Genomic DNA, 18,640 nt, shown 5'->3' with positions numbered 1-18,640 from the left:
CATTCTTATCCGGCGCGAGTTACTATAGAGTCACCACTTTCAAAAAGTTCCGATTTCAAACACAAAAATAGCGTTTTCAAAAATTTCCACTCTGGAGAGCGTTTCGAAACAGCTTTTCGGTCACCGTTTTTACGGAAGCGTATGGACGGGGCCTGATCGAGCCTGCAGTTTTCGTCTCCATGTTGCTAAGCAACTGATCGTGCCATGATGACGTGACATTTTTCGGAGAACTCTCGAGTGCTTACGCTACTGCTTTGATTGGTTAATAAAAATCGGAAACTTTACGAGTGTTACGTCGAAGATTTGCCGAAACCGGGGCAATTGTTTCCTCGACTGTAACAAAAGCACTGCAAAAATTTGCAGTTGTGAACCAGGCATTTATTTGAGAACACAAAAAGATATCACGCGTAAAAAGAGCCAATTACTGTAGTAACTAAACTGGCGCCCGAGCCGATTAACTATACAAAAATTGTAATATAGTGGCTGTGTTTTTTGTTATATAGTGACTGTGTTTTCGTTATATAACCCAGTTTAAATTATCCGATACAGTGATTGTAGCTCACACAGAGTACAATACTAAAATTTTGTTTAATCTTACGCTCGCTGACAGCTTGCATTTTTATTGTTATTTTTATTGCTGTGTCGACTGGTCTCGGGGGGAATCGCTCGTTATTTTTTTTGCGAATCACGATGCTTTCAGTGTAGAAAAGTCAGAAAAAGGCGATGGAAACATTGAGATTCGAATAGAAGAAACTAACTCCCCGATGTAATTTTGTATAAAAACAATATACAATGCTGCCACAATTATGTTTTAAATCAGACTGATTACATGGAATTTATATTACTCAGTGGCGAATATTTTTTGCGGGTCTCGTTTAAGAGTTTCCGGCTCTTAAAACAAAAATCTGGCTAATACAGTCAAGCATCGTTGTTTAATATCATTTGAGTAAACTTGACTTCACGAATATTAATATATTGGATGAACAGTATTTTAATAAGTATTGAATTAAAATTTGTTTTATCCAACGCCGTGTAAGATAATTTGCTGTTTCTTCAATTCTTTGTGCGACTGATCCAAATACCTACTGAGGCGCAATGAAACTTGCTCATTGAAGAAGCGAAAACGAAAAACTCAACTATAAAATAGAGATGAGTTGCTATAAAACGGCAAGGTTGTTTCTGTTTTTATTTGTTTTCTCAAAACGAACAATGAAATCCGTTATGAAAAGTACCGTAGATATTACTGAAAAAAGAAGTGCTGTTCTGACTGATTTTCGTAATATTGAAAACCTGCTCGGAAAATAATTAACATCTGTAAAACAACTGATCCATCAGGCGAGATTGTGGCATTTTATGCTGCGTTCAATGATTCATTATTCAGTTTTTAACTCGTAAAAGCCATCACTGACTCTGATGCCCTCGAGCGTTTTTAAACCAAGCAACATTCTTCGCTTTATGTCCAGTATCCCTTGGCAGAAACTGACATAAGCTAGCACGCTTTCTGTTTTTCCAAATAAAACAAACGACATTGAAAATAATAATGACTTTCAGCGAGATCTGAAGATCCTTGAAAATGCTTGAAACAGGTTTGTATGTTTACAGCAGTGAAATTTGAATATCTCACGGAACTTTGGCTAGCTAGACTTTAATGACCGCTCTCTCAACTATCAGCGTCATCTTGACCGCTTACAAGTTGTTTTCGCTTTCTAAATTGCCCGTCTAGTTCAATTTCAAGTAGAAAATTTCCTACAGAGGTGGGCGATTTTAAATTTTTCACGGGGAATGAAAATGAACCGTCTTTTCGCTTGACGTAACATATTAAATCAATATTACAAGGCTTGGAAATTTTTTACGAGTTTTATTCCGTGTTTTATCGCCCTTAACTCGTGTTTACCTAGCGAGACTCAACTGTCTTTCGCAGTTAAAACCACCAGCCGCTCCATTTACAAAAATAATCACAAGAAAAGTCTCTAGTATGAAAACAAATTATAATTTCTCAACGCTCAGTAGGTTAGCGGCGAGATTTTTCCCGCGGGAGGTATTTTGGTGTTTATTTTTCGCATATATAGAACTTCACTCAAAGCCGTATTCAGCTTAGAAAAATCTCTTTTGTTGTCAATTCCACCAATGTATATTTGACAGTATCACTGTACTTTTTCTTTGAAAACGAAGTCCCTTTTTAATGTCAAAGGTTCAACGACAGTCTAGAGTAATTAAAATTCTTCTTTTTCGAGACGCCAGCTAAAAAAGGAAAACAATTGAGCAATGCGTTTCACTAAATACAGTCGGTATTAGGAACAACTGTTTTCGCTCGTGCGTTTTCAACCATGATTGTAAAAACGCGTTTCGTTGTCAAAAAGAAGAAATAAGCCCTAAAGTTAGGGGCGGAATTATTTGATTCATCATCTTCTGCCCAATGTTGCAAATTATTTTCTTTGCGGTTTTGTTTTAATCTGAATAATCGTCGCCTGGATTAAATTTCGGGCTCAACTTTCCGTTTTGAACCCAAGAAGTTGGAAAAGTCTCTGCGCGTCACAAACACACTTTCACTTTCTTGTCTCTTGGGAAAAGCTTAAGACTGATAGCAGGTATTTTCACCATATTTTTATTTTGATTCAAATTTAACCATTATTCAAATAATTGCTCCAGCGCTTGGAAGATTCCATGCATTTTGCATAACAATAGCATTAATCACGTGGGCTTTTTGTTCGCCAGTAAATGATTGACACATACTACGTATCGGATGAACAAGTTTTTTGCATTTCTGTGTGGCACGGCCTTGCTCAAACGGCAAAGTTCTAAACTCGAGTTTTTCTTGCTAGTTTTCTCGACAACGTTTAAAAGGCTTGATGAACGCTTAGCGGCGTTAAATTTTCTTCCCGTTTCGTTTACTCGAGTTTGGAATTTCGATTTTTTTCAGGCGAATTGAAAAGTGGGTTGTGTTTTCTATATTAGCACACAGTTATAGATTGGCCGGCAGTTTAGTTTTCATCGAGGCCTTTTCTTTTTAGGCGCTTGTTTGTTTTTCATGGAGATTGACAACGTACTAACTCGCTTGCTGTTGATTTGCTTTATTTTAGACGAGATTTCAAGGAGCAGAAACTGGCGACATGTCCACAGAAGATAAAACAAAGCACAATGGAACTGAAGAAGCAAAGAAGCAAAACAAGACTTCGCATGGAAACGAGGTCAAGTATTTCACGCACCGCAACGCAACCATTTCGGGTTTTTTCCGTGTTAAAACTTCGCAAGAAACGTTTCGGCTTCGAGCAACAACTGCAAAAATCCCAGTCATTTCTTTATCAACTTACAATTTGTATTTAAACGGACAATTTGTCTTGCAAAAGGACGTTTTTCCGAAGCGAAACTGTCTGAACCCAAAGGTTATTGAATATTCAAACATTGAAACTCTTGAAGCGTGTAGTCGACAGCATCGAAGAAAGTCGCTGCGGTATTCGCTTAAAAGCTGTTTGCTCCTTTGATAATTATCGCTTAGGTTTCGATGGATCTCGTTTGCTTTTGTTTGAGGCAAGAATGACTAAGCTTTTCACGATTTTCCGTGTCATAACCTCGCGGTTGGCTCCAAAAATAGCTTTTAATTTATGAATTGATTTCATAACATTATAATGCCATCTTAGCTACTTTTGTTTGTTTTGCGTCTTTTGGCTTCGCTGAACAAGAAAAGTTGAAAAAGGTTCGTTTTCCTTACGGATTTCATCGTGTGTTTTAGCTTTTCTACAAATTCGAAAGTAACACTTTTGAGCTTTTCTGTTTCTTCTAGAAAGCGGATTTGTTTTCATAATTCACACTGAGATACTTATGACATGCACAAAAGCAGTCGACCTTTTCTTTCAGGGGTCGCGGATTGTGGCAGTTTCTTTGAAAGCGTTTCTGTCATTTATTCTGCTTCGCTTATGATCATGCCAATGGGTAAATTGTTCAAAGTCCGAAATTTACGTCATAATATTTTCAATCACTCTCGCTTAGCCTGCCAGTGCAAGCACTTTAGAACGGAAGACAGCCCAATCTCCTTTCAGTCTATGTGAAAATTCAAACGATTTTAACAATTTCTTTTTTTTTATTTTATCGCACCTCAATGCTTTATAAATCGACGTGTTGTTTGGCAACCCCTCTATCATATTCCTGCGCGCTTTAGACGCTCGTTAAAAATATCGTCACTTGAGTGGATATTCCGTTGCAGTGTTTTAATCACCACAAAAAACCTTTTTTTTTTTAACAAGTAAACCGTATTTTTATCTCCCGGAAAGAAATTTCTTTTCGGGCAAAAATGTGCGTCGCATCAAGAAGTTTCTATTTCACTAAGTAATTTAAACATGAAGATACGATAAAACAAAACAAATTGGAAAAGAAAGTTTCTATTTTTTTTTTAGTTTTAGCTCCGGGATCTGGCGATACAGTCAAAAGGTGTTTGTGAAAAAAACAACTGTCTCTTCGTAGCTGTTCCACTGTAGAATTTACAAAAATCTTGTTCAGCCGTCCAAACGCTTTTCTAAAAATCTGCAACCATTAGTGGGTGGTTCGAATTGATTTTATCTTGCCTACAGGTAGAACTTTCGTTTCATTTACGTGCTGAAAAGGTCAAATCTTAGATAGTCGGCCGGCCGGATACAGACTGTATCTGTTATTCTTGTAAATTTAATACTTTTTCGTCACGCAATTCATCAAGTCCCTTAAATTCTACTTTAGACGGGGCTTCCCGACAACTCAAAGCCGTTCGAAATTCAAACTTTCAAATAAACATTTTTTTAAAAAAATGCGGAAAGCAGCAGTTTGTTTTCGTTTCTTAGTCTTAATTCGTTAAATGGCCTCGCGCTCTTCTAAGTCAGTTCCCAGAAAAGAACATTGCTGGCAGGACATTTTATTCCATCGCGTGTGTATTAAAAAGTGTCAGAGACGCGTCGCTTCTCTGCTAAATCCTTTCGTTTAGAATCGGCAAAACTACACTAAGCGGCTTTCGGTACTGGCAAACAAAAGATCACAGAAAGAATTTCGGTATTCCGCGTCTGGCACAAAACAATAAAAGATGCCTCATAAAGTCATTGTATATATAAAATTTCAACATCTTTCTCTCGAGTCCTAACTTTCTTTTCAGATCAATTTTCTCCATTTGTTAACTTTGTAACTGGATTCAGACTTTTTTTCGGTGAGAAGAGTTTGAGGCAATTTTGTCTTCGCCTAAACAGAAGAACAATTACTATCTCGTTCTATCTTAGAGAAGAAAATTGCCGACGGCAACTCTATATCTACCCGTTATTAAATTTGAGCGGGTGGCAATATTTACCATAATTTATTTTTATTTTTATTATCCAACTCCACAGTCAGTAGATTACAAATAACGCGCGAAACAAGAACAGATATCCAACGATATTAGTCCTAAAGGAGACCAGTTAAGCACTTATGATCTGTAGTCTTCTTTTCCTTTTGTGACCGCGCAAGGGGGCGAAATACGTATAATTTTCGTGAGGGGGGGGGGGGGGGGGGCGTTGGATACTAAATCTCTTATCAGAAAATTTTTGTTCCAACTTCAACTTTTGTTTCAGTAACATATTAGTTCTAATATACAGGCAAAGCCGCATTTTGGAGTATCGCTATAAATTTTTAATCGAAATAATTATTTTGAAAAGACATGTCTACAACGATACTTGGCACTATTATAAAAATGTCTAATTTATAAGTATATTTATTGTTGGAAAGAATTCCTACAACGGTCGACTCGAAAAACGTTCAACTTACAAGTTTTTGTTTTTCAAGTAGTAAAATCGAAAAATACAGATTTTTTATTTTATTTTAGATTTTGACGAGTTACATGAAAACAAATAATAGATTATTATTATGTGCGGCTATGCTGATGTGTTAATGCGATGAATGTGAGGCCACAGCTGTCACTGACTGTTCTTGTTATATTTTGCTTTCTTCAACAGTGGATATACGGGAACATTGCAAATGGAGACTTGCACCAGAACACCTTTATAGGATTGGCTTATGGACCGCCGACAAAGAAACAGAAAACTGAAAATAATGGCGAGGCGAAACGGGCAGAAGAGGCCCTACACTCAAATGGTATTTCAATATATTTAGTCACAGAAATAAAGTGGGTGATGCAAAGTTATTACACAGGCACTGCATGTCTGAGCCGCGAGGAGAATGGGGATGGCACGAGCACACACTTCTCCCCATTCTCCTACCGGCTAAGATCGCGCGCGACTTGTGAGCCTCTTAGTTTGTTTGTCCCGAAAAAAAAAACAGTGATATCTCGCGAGTTTTACGACTTAATTCAGTGTAGATGTAGAAAAAAAAACAGAAACGCGTAGCCGCGTAGGCTAAGCTTGGAACTGCTCTTTGAACGCTGTGTTTTATTTAGTAGCAAACACCAGTTATGAAACATCTGATATAAAAACGAGTTCACGTGCTCCGCTAGAATCGATTACACATACATACACATACATTACTTTATTTATTCTCGGGTTGACGAGGCTTGTTGGGTCACTAGCAAATACAAAAATTGCTAATTTGCCGAGAAACGAAATAAAAAAAATATATTTACAAGCTAAACATAGTAAGAATATAAGGGGGAAAAAACCTATCCAATAAACTTAGCTAACAAGTATTAAGTCTGCGGACGCCTTTACAGAAAAGTGAATGAGAAGTTAAAGTTCTTAATAGTAAAAAACCTCGTTCTTTTTATAATAATACTTATAGGATTACACTCTCCTAAATAATAATTAAATGAGCTGAGTTTAAAGCAGAGTTTTAGATCATAGCAGATTTCACACGCAGGAATTAAAGAAAAACTTACGACAACTTTAATTATTTCCGTATAGAAAATTTGGTCATACGATCAGAGCCATTCCCGGAAGTAAGCACTTCTTCACCACTTGTGACCACTTCCGGTGTCAGCGAGAAAAATAAGACTTCGCCGACAAATGCTACGGAACTTAGTAGTGCTGTTGCCAGGCAACCAGTAACCAGTGACAGTAGCAACGATCTGAAGAAGACATCTGTTGAGAAGAAAACTGCTGATGATGGTGACGATCCGTTTGGGGCTCTAGACTGGAAAGATGGAATTGCCACTTTACCAGGTAATACACTTCTGTGCTACCTTTGGTATTCTTTATTTTATTTTTTATTCCCTCCTCCCTTCCTTCCTTCCTTCCTTTCCTTCTTTCTTTCTCTTTTTTTCCATCGTTCTTTCTTTCTTTTCAACAGTGCTTTGCTACTATTGGTATTCGCTGTAGTTCAGTCCTTTTCGCAAAAACGCTCTTTAACCTCAGTATATTTTTAAGAATATTAGCGTTGAACTGGAGAAAAGTTTAATCGCAATCTCGTCAGCTTGACCTAGCCTTCGCTGGTGTGGAAATCCAAGATAGGACTATTTGGGGTCTGAGCCCCATCTTGCGTTTGAACACCAGAAAAGGCCCTGGAGACGAGTTGGTCTCATCACACGGTTTAGCTAACATGACGAACATGATGTGAATTTTGTGTGGATTATTTTAACAGGAAGCAATCTTAAATTCAAACTGACCGAGTTCGGTACTCTGGAGATTATCAGCACGGTGGAAACAGACAAGGGCGAGTACGAGTGGAGTACACCAACACAGCATCGTAAAACAAGCTCTGACGACAGAGAGAACAACAAAAAAGGCAAGAAAAGCAAAGGTGAATTTTTTAATTCTATTTTCTCCTTACCTTTCTTTAGTATAAAAGAGGTCAGCTAATGAAAATAAAAAACTATTGACTCAAGGTAAAACTCTCTCGAGGGGAGCTACATACGGAATTCTATGAAAACAACAAAGAGAATAAAAAGTTTCAAGCTGAACATATATTCGATCTACTAAAGAGGGCAAAACATGAAACAAGCCAAGTGAATCACTGTTAGTTAAGTCGCGTCGCTTACAAAAAATGTTAAGAAAGGACTTTTATCAAGAAGGCCTAGAAACTTGCCAAAGTGGCATTCGTTCGGACGTCGTATTAAAATTGCAACATGCGCGCAAAGTTTCAAAAGACAAAACGTGATATGGAAATCAGGGAAAAGCTCGTACGCCAAACGACAGCGGATTTTTTTACCACCCTACCTTCAGTTGGTCTGACCAAACTGCTCTATATTTTGGACAACAGAGAAACTCACATTAAAACAAATATGTACTATAATAATATTTTCGATATCATCTGGAAAAGCACTCTGATCATCCAAATGCGATATTACCAGAGGCACCCAACAGACCGTTTCGGTGAATATCTGTTCGGAAGACCTATCTTCTTTCTTCTTTCTTTTAAACCCTTTCGCTCCCCATGGAGCATAGGTCCACTGAAACCACTGCTCGCCATCGTGTTCTGTTTTGGGCTAGCCTTTCAATCTGCCTCCAGGTGTAGCCTGCTTTGCTCGCCTCGTCATCTACCGTCCTCCTCCAGCTGTTTTTGGGACGGCCTCGGCTCCTCTTCCCCTGTGGGTTCCATCTCAGTGCCTGCTTGGTGACATTGCAGTTTGTTTTCCTGAGGGTGTGCCCAATCCAACCCCACTTTCGCCTTCTTATCTGGATGTTGATCCTTTCCTGCTCAGTTGTTGTCCAAAGCTCTTCATTTGTTATGACCTCTGGCCAGTGGATGCCCATGATGGATCTCAGGCATTTGTTGATAAAGGTCTGCAGTTTGGCGGAGTTCGCTTTTGTTACTCTCCACGTTTCAGAGCCGTAAATGAGGACTGACTTTACGTTGGTATTAAATAACCGTAGTCGGAAGACCTATAATCGCCTATTATTTTCGGAATTAAGTGTGATGAAAAACTGGAGCCAAGTTTACTTTAGCTCAACATTTCGTGACATGGGAAAAGTAATGCCTGTTGTTTTCGGAGAGAGAAAAATATCGTTTTGGGTACCAAATATGGCCAGCTACGATTTTCGAGAAGGCAACAGCGGCTCGTAAATTCGGGTATTAATGCTTTGCTCCCTAAAATTTTCGGAAGTTTTCAAGGTAAGCTAGCGTTTCCGAAAAAATACACTTTTCAAAAGGACACTTAAAACGTATAAACGATGTTTCGACACCTATAGTATAGCCTGCAGAACAGGCTGTTTATTTTGCGGCTCGCGCGATATACTATAGGCTACCTATAGTAAAATTTTCTCGTTGGTTGCCCCTGATATTACGACCTAACTAATAAAACGTTCACTTCTCTTAATGAGTGAATTTTTTTTATCTATTTAACAGCAATGTCAAGAAGTAACGCGGATTCAACAACAGCATCTCCCGACACCAGCGGTGTATTGTGCTGTGAAGTGTGCGGAAAGTACGGTCTGCCTCATGAATTCTCCGCCTCGGGGAGGTTTTGCAGTTTGTCTTGTGTGGGTGTTTATACCGGAAGGAGAAATAAAGGAAGAGAATACGTACGGCACGCTAAAACAGTGGACGGCAAGATTGTGAAAAGGAAGAAAAAAGACAAAACAAAGAACCGGGACTCGTCCGCGCCTTATGCGGATGTTCCTCATGTAAGCACACACAGGGTATACGCTTACGATTGTTTAATTAGAGATCGATTGATTTGATCTCGTTTTAAATTAGACAACGACAAAAACAAAACGTGTTTTTATTTAACGATGTTTGACTGATGTATCATTAGAAAGGAAGGAAGGAAGAAAAGAAGGAAGGAAGGAAGAAAAGAAGGAAGGAAGGAAGGAAGGAAAGAGGGAGGAGGGAAAAGGGGAGAGAAAAAACTAATCAGTTCTCAAATTATGTTAATTAGCCAACAAGCTTACGTCTGTCCTGATCTGTGATACAAAAGTAAAATTTCTGTTCCTTCCGGTTTTAGGAAACATCGCCATCTCAAGAAAATGGGCAAGAAATGTTGGGAGCTCGCCGAACATTTAAAGTAAAAAGAAAACGCATGAAAAACAAACTGAAGTTTAAAAAGGCTTCTCTGAATGCAACGGATCTCATTAAGGGTGAAGACGGTGAGTAATGGATGGACTTACACCCTTAAACTATCAACGTATGTTTTGTTTTGCAGGTATATATGATATAAGGCGCGGTCTACTGTAGCAGTTATTTGGCTTGTCATGTAAATTCAGTGGAGACGCTTTGGGTGGCGTGCTAAAACAAATTGCTGCCGGAAAGACTCTTTCTAATTGGTTGTTTAGTATGTTCTCTTATGAACATGACTTCGACGCATTCACCCCATATTTTCTTGCCTGTGGCTTGCACGTACCTTGCCTCAACTCCTTTTACACTATGGTTTTTGTTGTTTACAAGAAGGTTCTAAAAAAGTTACTTGACATTTGCAGTACTGTCTTATGACTTTTTTTGTCTGGCTTTGACTCTTTCTCTAGTTCCATATGATTCAACCAAGCCGTTTATATGGGCAGATTACTTAGCAGCTTGTAGTTCGAAAGACGTCCCAATCAGCGTTTTCAAGCAGGTTTGTACTTGTTGATATATTTGGTAACATTCTTTTACGCCGTTATCTTCAACATCTTTTTCTATGCTGTACAGATTGTGCTGCATTTTTTTCAGGGCACGAAACAAATAATACGTTGTTTTTTCCTTTTATAGGAAAACCCGTTTCTTGATATGGAAAATAATTCAGCGTGTGGATTTGAAAAGGACATGAAACTGGAAGCAATCGATCCAAAACATCCTTCATACATTTGTGTTTGCACCATAGTCAGGGTAAAAGGAACACGTTTGAGGCTTCATTTTGATGGCTGGTCGGAGAGTTATGATTTTTGGACCAGTGCTGATTCACCTTTCATATTCCACGTTGGATGGTGTGAAAAGAATGGCCAGAAACTTCATCCTCCAAGAAGTAAGAGAAGTGCACGGGCTTACGTCAAATTCTACTGGAATTTGTGTTCTCTTTGTTTTTCAATACACGTCTAGTACTCGATCATCGGTCTTTTAATTTCTGGTTGAAAAGAGATTTAGCACAAATGAATTGTCCCATAACACCTCACACGCCCTGCGTCACTTGTTTCCAATTTTTTAGTATCTTGGTTGGGGCTTCACCGCGGTCAAACGTCTCAGGCAGCTTTTCTTTCCATTTCGACGTTTTCGACGTTTTTGAGTGTTAGTACGAGCAAGGATAGATAAAAATAGTTGCTGAGTGTAAACATAATCTCATTTCCTCAGGTAAACGAGTGTTTTTCCTTTTTAAATGTTTCGCATCCGAACCAAAGTGCTTTGACAAAATGGCGCCGACAAGTCCGCATATCGCTATTTTCAAACACGTAGAACTTTTTTAGTAAAGCTCCAAAAAACTTAGTAAACCCTTAGAATACCGGTTATGTATCGAACTGTGAAAATTAATACCTTATCTTTGCAGTACTTTTCTTATTTTTTGCATATTTCTGTCGTTTGACCGCGGTCGAGGTTGGGGCATAAATAAAATCCTGTATAATATACCATAGAATTACTGCCGAACAAACATTTAAAGCGGAAAGGAGTACTTTTAAAGTTTTAATTGTTACACTACATAACGATGGGAGAGTTATTATTGATATGACTTTTTTTATCAAATCTGACGAAGCAGAATAATCATCAGAAGCATTAGCTTCTTGTCGGGTACAAATCACTTATTTCAAACTGTTTTTCTTTTGTTTCAAGGCATGTCATTTTCGGAGTTCAACTGGGAGAAGTATTTAAAGGCATGTGAGGCTAAAGCCGCACCTGAACACCTCTTCAAACCTGTAAGTAGATTGCTGCTGTTAAAGTGAGCGGCGTACGTACAAACTACCATCAAACGGGACAAGCGGGCTTTGGCTTCTTTAGGGAGGGAGCTTTGGAAACTAATCTTGATTACGCGTCACTTCAAGATGTCACCCAAAGCAGTATATTTTTGCGCTCTCGGACGTTGAACAGATAAAACCGTCTGAGAACTAGGTCGACAAACGGTGTGTTTAGGCTACTTTAAAATCAGAAAACCTCAAAAGAAATCCTGTAGATATTCCTGGTATAAAACTTGCATACTAGGAATATGACCCACCCTTCTTCACCCTCGCACTCCCCTCCCTCCCATCACCACCACCATGCAGTTACTACAACCCCCCCCCCCCCCCCCCCGCCCCATCTAAAAACGCTAACACGAACAGTCACGAGCACAAAGGTATTTTTTGACAACAGTACAAGTTATGTTACTTCCCTGTTAGTGTAGTTCGCGAGTTCCATCGATTCTCAGAGACGTTTTTTGGAAAAAGAAAGTGTTTGGTTTTCAGACTTTAGTTATGAAAATCTCTTTATCTTTTTCCAGATTCCACCAACGAAGCATGGTTTTAAAACTGGTATGAAGCTGGAGGCTTATGATAGAATGAACCCGGATCTTATCTGCGTTGCTACGGTAACAAATGTGATTGGCAACCACTTTCTAGTTCACTTTGATGAGTGGGATGACTCCTATGACTACTGGTGTGGGGATGACTGTCCCTACATTCGTCCTGTAGGGTGGTGTAGGGAAAATAACAGGAATCTTAACCCACCTAACGGTAAGTGTAAACATTGTGGCCAGGGTAGGAAGGGGAAGCCATAGCATGCTTCTGTGACGCGTTTACAGCTAGTCGCGCAATCTAACCTCGTCGACGTTGCTGACGAAAGATTGCGTGATCAGCTGAAATTCTCCGTGACAAGGCAGATATGAAGAGAGAGCTATTTGCAAGAACGTTTAAGCTCATAGACTTTCTCAATAAACCTCGTGACATCGCCACTTAAATGAAATATTTGACTTAAGAACTACTTTTCTATTGACAAATGTGGGTAAAAACTTCCCAGATGATGCGTGACACTTTAAAAACAGTAAAATAAACAAGAAACTAAAAACATGGTGTTGTAAGTGTCATTTTGTGCAGCTCACAAACGTTTCGCGCATAGCTTAGCCCTTCTTAAGTGTGTAACCGTTACAATATTTATCAACAGTTTCTTGTTTATATCACTTTTCTATTGTCGTCGACGTTCATGGCAGAGTATAGCCGAGTATTTTCATGTAAGACAATCCACTTGTGTAAGTTCCGAACTATTTGAATAAAACATCAGTTATCCGTCACTATATACCATAAATTATCATGAGAATTATCATTACCTTCTTCATTATCGATCATGATTATCATCATCATCATCATCATCATCATCGTCGTCGTCGTCTTCGTCGTTATCATCATCGGAAGCTTATACTCGCCTAAAAATAGATCAGTAATAGATATTATAGGAATGGACATTAGTTTTCTTGTGAGTAACAATCTCTTGTTTAAATCTCATTTAGATGACGAATTTCACACTTTCCGCTGGGAGGAATACTTGAGGTCTACTAAAACCATTGCTGTGCCTTCTCATGCCTTCAAAACGGTGAGTATAACAAGGTTTTAATACGTTTGTGCATAATGTTACCAAATACGACCGTTAACATTACCAGAATGGCCTAACTGCTGGCCGGTTTTGCAGTGGAACAATACAGCGGTAAAAAAAAAAAGAATTTTAAACTTCTTAAGTCCCCGGAGTATCGTTGTGAACAGGCGAAATGGCAAAAAAAGTTCGGGAGAACAAATATGTGATATACAAAACAAACCTGCTAAAAATAGAATTTTCAATAACAAAATCGGATTCAGATTGGCCGGTAACGTTTTGAAACGGTGCAATGTATAAGTAAACACATTGTTTTAAAATCTGCTGAGAAAGCAGTCGATGAGTGATCCATCTTACTGTTTCTTTTCTTTTTTTTATTTTAGCGGCCTATGCCAGGTTTTCAAGTGAATCAGAAGCTTGAAGCAGTTGATAAGAGAAACCCTTCTTTAGTGCGAGCTGCTACCGTAGCTGAAGTGAACGAGTACCGATTACGAATTCATTTTGATGGATGGGACGACATTTATGACGATTGGTTTGATGCTGACTCCTTGGATCTGTACCCAGTGGGCTGGTGTGAAAAAACAGGTCATCCCTTCGAGACCCCTCTCAGTAAGTTTTTTTGCCTCATTGAAAAGTGTTGGCGATAAGTGTGTTTAAGTTCGATCCCTGTTAGGCTTTCCAAGCACTAACTCCTTAATATAGCAATGAATTTTCAATACATTTAACCATTTATAATATTTATTGTCCATGTTTATAATTCAAATTACTCATACAAGCCTCTTTTTACACCTCAGCTACACGGGAGAAGATCTCGAGCGCCGCATGTCCAACTCCCGGATGTAAGGGCATTGGTCACGTGAAGGGCGCAAAGTATTCCACCCATCACAGTACATTTGGCTGTCCTTACTCGATACAGAACTTGAATAAAGACTCGTGTCTTGTGGATCGACTATCCAACAACTCTATGACGGAGGAATCAGATTGGTCTTACGCCTCGAAGCAGAAGTTAGCAGTTGTGAAAGCAATAAAAGGTAACGAGCTTTTTCAAATTGCATTATTTTACACGGCATTCTTAGTCAGAATCCACCGCGGAGAAATTGTCTAAATCTGGAGATTTGTTTTCGGGAAGTTTTGCTAGGTAATCGTCGGAGTGCTGCCGACTGCTCGATCATTTCTCTGATTGGTCAGTGACAATCGGAAACCTTCGGAAGACTTTAACGAGAATGTGCGCACAAACTGCACCTAGAATGCTAGTTTTCGTTTTCTAGTATTATTTGATATTCATGACATTTGTTTGACCCAAATCTTGTAGTTTTGGTTTCGTGGAGCTGGTCGGATGCTAAATACATTAACTCACGGGCATTAGGAACCCCGATATAACGAATTTGATCAAATTGAATCACGTAGCGAGTGTGCTATAGAGATACCTGCATCTTTAAATAAGAGAAGTGTTGTTGGTTGACGTCACATAGTGCAGATTGATTAAATTGTGCTAACATGATGTTGGGTTGACTGTTTGTTTTGTTGTTGTTTTTAAAAGGAAAATATTCGATCTTCGAGTTAAAGACAACAGCTTGCGAAATTTTTTTATCGGTTTTTATAAAGCTCTATATGAGTTACATTTTTTACCCAGAATCGGTTATATTGAACACTGCTATTTTGGAAACCGGCATGTTTTTTTTTTACGTTAGCGTTTCACTCTTATATTAGTTGATAATAGAGAAACCAAATAACAGAATCGTGAATCAATTTTGTTCAATATATTTTTTTATTGTAGAAGAAATTACTACAACCCAAGATGGAACCTGTCCAACGCCTGGATGTGACGGATCAGGTCACTTGAGTGGACAATGGAAGACACATTACACGTATGTTCATATCATTTGATATTCCATGTGTAGTTGATATAAAATAAATACTCGTAAGTCGACTAAACTGCAAGGGTAGGCAAAATCTCCTTAGTGCATTAGGCAGTAATTTCCTTGCGGTTTTTTGGCTTCAAAACTCGCAAATATGGTCCATTTTCAATTATGAGCCAACTAACGGGATACCGCGCAAGGATAATGTAACCTCAAGACGTAAAACTCCAATTTAAACATTTCAGTAGCAAGAGCAATTTTCTCTAAGTGTCCACATTCGATCGATCCCAAAGTGATCTTGTCTTTTACCATCATCCTCTTTCTGCAGTTTGTCTGGTTGTCCAAGAGTAAAGCATTTGGCAAAATCCCCCACCACAAAGAAAACTGCCTCACTCTACTCCCCCACAAACAAGAGTTTCTCCACTAGCAGCACAGAATCCACGATCATTGGAACACGCAGTACTTCCAGGTGAGGAAAGTTTGACCGTTGAAAACTAATAACATTCTGGACTGAAACAGTTGGGAAGGGTCGATTAGTTTGCCACATTTCAAAGCCATAAATTCCCCATGATTAATATCAAAGCCATAAATAGGCTTTGTAACTACGCATGGGTCCCGAATATTGCAGTAGCACTCTATTGAAATTCCTCAGCTTTATAATCGCCGACAATCAGTTAATATCCAAACATGACACTGTACTTGTTAACGAATAACTGCTTATATAACAATACTGTTCCATTTCAGGCGAGTCAGCGTCAAAGAAGAAAAGTCGGAAAGTACCAGGCACAGGGGTAAATTTACAGAGAAGCGATTTTTTACGATTGTAAAAAAATACTATTAGATATTTCATTAAACATTCTTGAAGAGACAGTGAAGAGAAAAGTTACTTAATGCATTGAAGGAATGTCTGTAGATGCCAGTTTTTTCTTTCTCTCCTATTCGTTTCATTCCATTTTGTGGTTAATTCGAACTTAGAACAGCGGAAGTTTAATTTTAAATTTATTTTCTCTTAGTTGCAGACAAAGGTATTCAACACGTCTCGCCATTTTCGTTCCCATGGCCTCTCGGTAGTGGATTTCCGTCAGCATTTCTTAGTGAGCTCAAGACTTCCATCAACCGCAATAACAATAGTGCAGTGTCCAGTGAGCGACAGCGAATCCTGGCATGGAATGTTGATGACGTAGCTAGTCACGTGCGTCTTTTAGGTTGTGTAGACCAGGCCAAAATTTTCATTGATCAGGTGAGACTTTATACCCTATTGTATAAAAAGCCTAGCCATGATATATATTGCAATTCCTGAGTTTTGATTGGTTAACAGGCAATGGCACTATATGAGCTCATATACCATGGACCACAAACAATTTTATGGTAGGTGGCACTCGTCAACGAGAACAACTGAGGAGCTTCAAAATCGCAATTCTTTGGGTGTTTTCGGTAAAACAATTATTCTACTCGCGCTTATTGGATATAAGATAGTCATAGTTGGATAAGACTATAGAGATAAGAGACGCGCCTACGTTGGCTATCTACCACCTCATATCAAACGCGCGCTATGGAATAATTGTTATATCCCCTCTAAGCAAAAAACACAAAGACGCAATTTCCCTAGTTAATTCTTTAACCTTTTAATTCACTTTACTTGTTGCTGTCTTGAGTAGCCTTCGTTAAATGTTAAACAATGTATGTTTTCTCTCTTTTCCATGTGTCAAAATCGTAATACCGGGGTTCTCTTTTCAAGAACATCTTTGTATGTTACAGGCGATAACTGACCCCTTTGATAAACGACACAAAACGTTTTCTACTGTTTTCTTGCAGCAAATTGACGGAGAAGCTTTCCTCTTACTCAACCAAAGCGACATCGTTAACATTCTCAAGATCAAGCTGGGGCCTGCTCTCAAGATATACAACACTATCCCAAAGCTTTGATGAAATCGCTTTTAACTCTACTAACACAAAAGACAATCCATTCACCCAGTCCTTAACGGCTGTGAATAGCCGGGCACTTACGCATTTAATGGTCTTCAGCGCCAAGATACGATACATGCTTGGTTGTAGGACGTATATTACTTGTTTTCTCGTACTCACATTATGGAGACTGACGTATTCCAGTATTAAAAAAAAAGTATTAAAAAACAAATGTCTTTCTTCAAGCGCTTAATTCCACCCACTGCGAGGGAGACTAAAAACGACAAATTACGCGCTAATGACGTCGCACTAAAAAGATTCCTGAGTTGGCTCTGATTGGTTGTAACTCAGTTAGGAATTTCACGCACCATTGCGAACCAATCAGAGATCACCGTAGTGCTACGTCATCAGTACCGACGTTTTTGGCTCGAATCTCGCACGGGTGAAATTTGCGCGTTACGAGAGACGTGTCACAGCTTCCTAAGTATTATAAAGCTAGCTAGTAATTGAAATTCCTTTAGACAAGGTTTTGTCAAGAAAAATCTTTTTTTGGTTGCGTTTAATGCGTTATTGTAAAGCAATCAGCATTTTCTTCGAAGGCATATATTTTAGATATCGAATTCGACTTGAAATACATTTGTAATAGCACATCCATGGAATTGTCTTACAGTTTTTTAAACCTGTCAAAAGTAAAAACTGAGTGAATTAAACAATCTATTAGGAATATCCTTTTAAAACCAACTGGCTCATAGCTTTCGGCGCTTAACTTCAGTTGCAGTATGACGTGGCTAAGAGTATTTCCTACTTCCCCCTGGTCTACTCCCCCTGGAAGGGATGCAAGTCCATTGCAGGTCACGCCCCAGCATTCTGTCAGGTTCCCCCAACAACTCGTTGGTACCCATTTGTACACCTGGGTGGAGAGAGGCACTGTAAGAGTGAAGAGTCTTGCCCAAGAACACAACACAATGACCCCGGCCAGGGCTCAAACCCGGGCCGCTCGATCCGGAGTCCAACGCACTGACCATTAGCTATAAAGCCCACCGCGCCTCCCACAGAATTATATTACAAAGGAAGTTTTATTTAAAAATTGACAGAAAAAGCTTTTCATCAAATCGTTGGGAGCCAAAAGAGACTGCTGATGCCAGTGCCCAAGGGGTTTATTTCCCTTGTAGCATCTGCGTAGGCCTCCCTATTATTTGCCTAAAAATGTTAACAGATTATTAGTAGGTGGATTTTTCTATTTTTTCACCACTCGGGATAAATCATATCTGTTGTTGGACAGGTCTAACTTAAAAAGCATTAAAACACGTCTCCAGCCGCACCATTCCCACAAAGGTCATGTACGATATACGCTTTCTATTGCTAACTGGCCTGAAAGGGGTGTCGGTAAAGCTGGTGCATGGTGCATCCTTTCCCGCCACTTTTTACGAGACTCACTTGTACCCAGTTCTTTTGAGGTCTTTAAAACAATGCACGATAAAGACCGCTAAATGAGCCCCTTGTTGTCAACAAGGAGAGATTGGACATTAAAAGTATCAGTG

At 39.0% G+C, this 18,640-nt stretch overlaps 2 protein-coding genes across 4 annotated transcripts in view; one reads left to right on the top strand and one right to left on the bottom strand.

The window, feature by feature from the left end:
- The window catches only part of LOC144634636 (protein NDRG3-like), a 139,426-nt gene that overhangs the window by 25,407 nt on the left and 95,379 nt on the right, over positions 1-18,640 (bottom strand). The gene's annotated exons all lie outside the window — the stretch shown is intronic.
- LOC144634551 (lethal(3)malignant brain tumor-like protein 4) lies at positions 1,568-17,826 on the top strand. 3 transcript variants are annotated; one of them, XM_078493547.1, is made up of 19 exons: positions 1,568-1,586; positions 3,081-3,188; positions 5,943-6,081; positions 6,843-7,100; positions 7,519-7,677; positions 9,223-9,500; positions 9,821-9,962; positions 10,338-10,426; positions 10,561-10,813; positions 11,611-11,693; positions 12,254-12,485; positions 13,256-13,338; positions 13,719-13,944; positions 14,130-14,366; positions 15,113-15,203; positions 15,523-15,663; positions 15,939-15,985; positions 16,208-16,434; positions 17,010-17,826. In XM_078493547.1, exons 2-19 carry the CDS (start codon positions 3,111-3,113, stop codon positions 17,118-17,120), a joined length of 2,874 nt encoding a protein of 957 aa, XP_078349673.1. In that variant the 5' UTR covers positions 1,568-1,586; positions 3,081-3,110; the 3' UTR covers positions 17,121-17,826. The 3 variants fall into 3 exon arrangements, with proteins under 3 accessions (XP_078349673.1, XP_078349672.1, XP_078349671.1); XM_078493546.1 differs by lacking the exon at positions 1,568-1,586 and adding an exon at positions 2,762-2,932; XM_078493545.1 differs by lacking the exon at positions 1,568-1,586 and having other exon boundaries at positions 2,762-3,188.

The sequence above is a fragment of the Oculina patagonica genome, chromosome 13 (genome assembly GCF_052425735.1).
Source record: "Oculina patagonica isolate OP01 chromosome 13, crgOcupat, whole genome shotgun sequence".
Classification (NCBI taxonomy): domain Eukaryota; kingdom Metazoa; phylum Cnidaria; class Anthozoa; order Scleractinia; family Oculinidae; genus Oculina; species Oculina patagonica.
This window is presented reverse-complemented; position numbering and strand designations above follow the sequence as displayed.